The following is a 3426-nucleotide window of genomic DNA, read 5'->3' as shown; positions in this document are numbered from 1 at the left end:
TAAGTACTTGGACCTACTCAGACGCCCTAAGCTGTAGACTTGTTAAGATTCTGCTAAAAAATACACTTGTATCGCAATTTCCAACACTAAGTTTCTTGTTTAGGCCTTTTGTTACGAAAAATACCAAAATGTGGTCAAATAATTCAGATATTGAAATTAAACTTGCATAAAACCAAATATTATAATTTTAAAAATTTGTAAAATTTGTCAGATACTTGTGTGCATGGGCCACAGACTTTAAACTACCGATATATGTGTGTTGTTCGTCAGCCCTGGTATGTCATGAAAAATTAATCATAGATTTAAAACATTTATTGAAGCTAAATACATAACTATCTAATGTGCAAGTTCTAGAAAGAGGTAGTAAAGATAACTTTACTTAAATAGGAAAAAAAATTACAATATTTTGAAATTCTAGAAGTTGTTAACAATCAATTCCGGAATAATATTACAAATCTTGCGATAACTGTTGCATCCGCGTTTTATCCCACCCACACAACACTCTCTCCTCTCCTCGCCATGACCACAGAGGAGGTGAATTTTATTTGCGAAAAATTGGTCAGCTTTCAGTATCTGGACAATCAATTGGACTCGGCCAAGGAATATGCCCACTGGCTGCTCTCAAACATCGAGCTATGCTGGCGCGGCGGCCTCATATCGGGTCTGCTGGGCTATCTACGCGAGCCGGGCCCGCAGCGTTCGCCGCGCCAGTGCGTGAAGGCGTTGCGCGTGCTGCACGAGATGACCACACACTGCACCAAGGTGGACTTGAAGCGTCTGGTGCTGACCACAGAATTACTGCTGCTACTCCGCGACATGCTGCAGCTGTCTCGCTTGCGTGGCACCATTAAATGCTGTTGCCTGGCGCTGATAAGCAATATCCTGGTCTCCGGCTGGCGTTTGCGTGATGCGGTCGTGGAGTCGGGTCTGCTCTCGGAGCTCTTGCAAATGCTGACGCATCGACGACGCGGCCAACAGCCGTTACAGCCGTGTGACAAGGGGCAAGTACTCTGGCTGCTCTACCAGGTGCTGCGCTACAAGGTGCCCGGTCCCACGTTGACGGCCATTCGAAAGATTGCCCAGGTGCTGCCCGTCTTGCTGCATCACTCGCAGGATGTGGAGCTGTTGCTGCCCGCATTGCAGCTGGCACGCTTAATCTCCGAATACCACTCGACCATGGTCCCAGCCATGGTCAAGTCGAAGCTGCTGAGCCGTGTGGTGCGCTTTGTGCTCAGCCCGCTGCCGGAGGTGCAGCGCGAGGCGATATTTGTGCTGGCCAATGTGTGCCTGGAGTATCGCCGGCGTCAGGCGCTCTTTCGCTTTCCCAAGAGCATATTGCTGCATGTGCATGGCCTGGTGCTGGGCGGCAGGCCGGATATACGTGTCCTGGTGCTGCAGCTGCTTGGCGGCATTATAGACAACAGATGCATCAAGCTGGAGCACTTTGTCGAGCTGGGCCTGCTCAAGAAGATTGTCCAGTGCGCCAGCAAGCAAGAGAAGGATGCCGAAGTCCGTCTGGCCGCTGGCTGGACACTGGTCAGCCTTGCTCTGCACCTCTGCCGTTGCTATCTGGACTATTTTATTGATTGTGGCGCCTTGCATGCCATATGCGATCTGCTGCGTCTGGAGTTGCCCGTGCAGCTGTTGCGCAATATACTTGTGGTGCTCTTTCTGCTCGGCGAGAAGCACTGCCACAGCAAACAGTGCCTGCTGCACGTCATGTGGCAGTGCAACATTTGGCCCAAGATTCAGGCCCTGCAGGGCAGCAACAATGCGGCCGTGAGAACTCTCTGCACACTTCTCACCTCGCGCCATGCCATGGAACTGATTTGGCCCGAGGCGCGCGTCTATCTGAGAATGTAGCGTGGCACTGTTTCTGGTTTCGTCAAACTTGATAATCCTATGTATTATGTAACGTAATATATTTCTACTTGTTGGGGGCACGGAAATTACTTTCTGCATGCATTGAAAATGTGCAACAAAAAGGGTATCATAGAGTTGTGCATGCGTATGTTACAGGTGACAGGAGCTGCTTACTCTAACCCCCAGAAAATATATAAAATTCCGTACGTCTGTGCAGCTGTAACTCAATTTTCTTTCAGATTCATCAGAAAATGTTGAATAATTGAGATTCTTGACACTTATATACTTTGCTGCCTTTATAAAAAACCCCGATGATAAAACGTTTGAGCAGTAAAATCTTCCGAAAATGAGATATAATTATTGGGGGAAAATTTTAGCAGAAATACATTTTTGAATTAGTTTTTAATTATCTTACAAGAACTCGAATTTTTTAGAACATTTGAAAGCAATGATACTTGGAAATATTTCAAATGATGCCATTTTATATGATTTATGATATTTGTTTTAAATACTTTTCGTATATCTTAAAACAACTCTAGTCCTTGTCTATACTAATCAAACGATACTGAAGAAATATAATTATATAATATGTTTATTACGAAATATATTGTAATTTCAATATTCTTTCCAATAGATAGATAGGTCCTTCTTAATTTCGGTATAGCTATGAAATTAGAGAATTTTTGAAATAGTTTCGTAAATTTAATAAGAACTGGATTTATCTTAGAACTGTTAAGTTGTCTAATCCATTTCTATGCTAGTCGAACTCAAAGAAATATTGACAAAATTTAAAAAAATACGAGAAGTGTTTGAATTTTCTTTGTAGTTCTAATAATCGATGCAATTCCATATAATAGAATAAAACATTTAAACAGTTTTAACTTTCAAAGTAATTTTTTAAATACTTTTCAAATATTGTACAAGAACTTAAACTTTTGTTTAGAGCATTTATGTTTTCTTGTCCATTTGTAGGCTAATGGAAACCAAAGAAATATTTAAATAATTTAAGAAAAGGTGGAAAACTCTTGAATTTGCTTTGCCGTTTCAATTTTCTATGCAATTCCATATGATTATTTAACATGCTAATTGAAAGTAACAAAAATCTATGTAAATGCATATTTTATTTATGAATTTGAAAATTTTTGTATTCTTGTTGTTGTTGCTGTTGTCAGTGGCAACGATAAAAGTTGTTGCTATCGCAGCGATTTTCAATTTGTTTTTCTTTTTATGCGCATTTAACTTTGCAAAAAACTTTTTTGCGTGTGTGTGTGTGTGCGGTCTGTGTGTATGTGTGTGTTGAATTTACATTTCACAAACTAATTGTATGTAAATATGTCAAATGTGTGTCGTCAACACCTGCATGCGTGGGCGTGTGTGTGTGTGTGTGGGTGTGGCTGTTTGTGGGCTGAGTGTGCGGTGTGTGTGGTCGTGTCTTTCTGTGTGTGTGTGTGTGCGTGCACACATGTATTTGTATTGCATATTGACAATTTCATAAATGCGGTAACATTTTCAATTAAATATGCGCAACGCCGCAAACACAGCTGCACAATCGCACATACAGAG

The 3426-nt window shown here is 41.8% G+C and overlaps 1 protein-coding gene across 1 annotated transcript; it reads left to right on the top strand.

Moving 5' to 3' along the window:
* Window positions 1–290: 290 nt before the first annotated feature.
* On the top strand, window positions 291–2184 carry LOC115759055 (importin subunit alpha-5-like). Its single transcript, XM_030699879.1, has 2 exons — window positions 291–360; window positions 419–2184. The coding sequence occupies exon 2, from the start codon at window positions 520–522 to the stop codon at window positions 1861–1863; it is 1344 nt and encodes a 447-aa protein (XP_030555739.1). The 5' UTR covers window positions 291–360; window positions 419–519; the 3' UTR covers window positions 1864–2184.
* The last annotated feature ends 1242 nt before the right edge of the window (window positions 2185–3426 follow it).

Source organism: Drosophila novamexicana, unplaced genomic scaffold, assembly GCF_003285875.2.
Source record: "Drosophila novamexicana strain 15010-1031.04,08,12 unplaced genomic scaffold, DnovRS2.1 tig00000193-arrow-pilon, whole genome shotgun sequence".
Lineage (NCBI taxonomy): Eukaryota > Metazoa > Arthropoda > Insecta > Diptera > Drosophilidae > Drosophila > Drosophila novamexicana.
This window is presented reverse-complemented; position numbering and strand designations above follow the sequence as displayed.

Excerpts from the sequence above, each read along its gene's own strand:
- LOC115759055 (XM_030699879.1), top strand. The coding sequence starts at position 520 with ATGACCACAGAGGAGGTGAATTTTATTTGCGAAAAATTGGTCAGCTTT.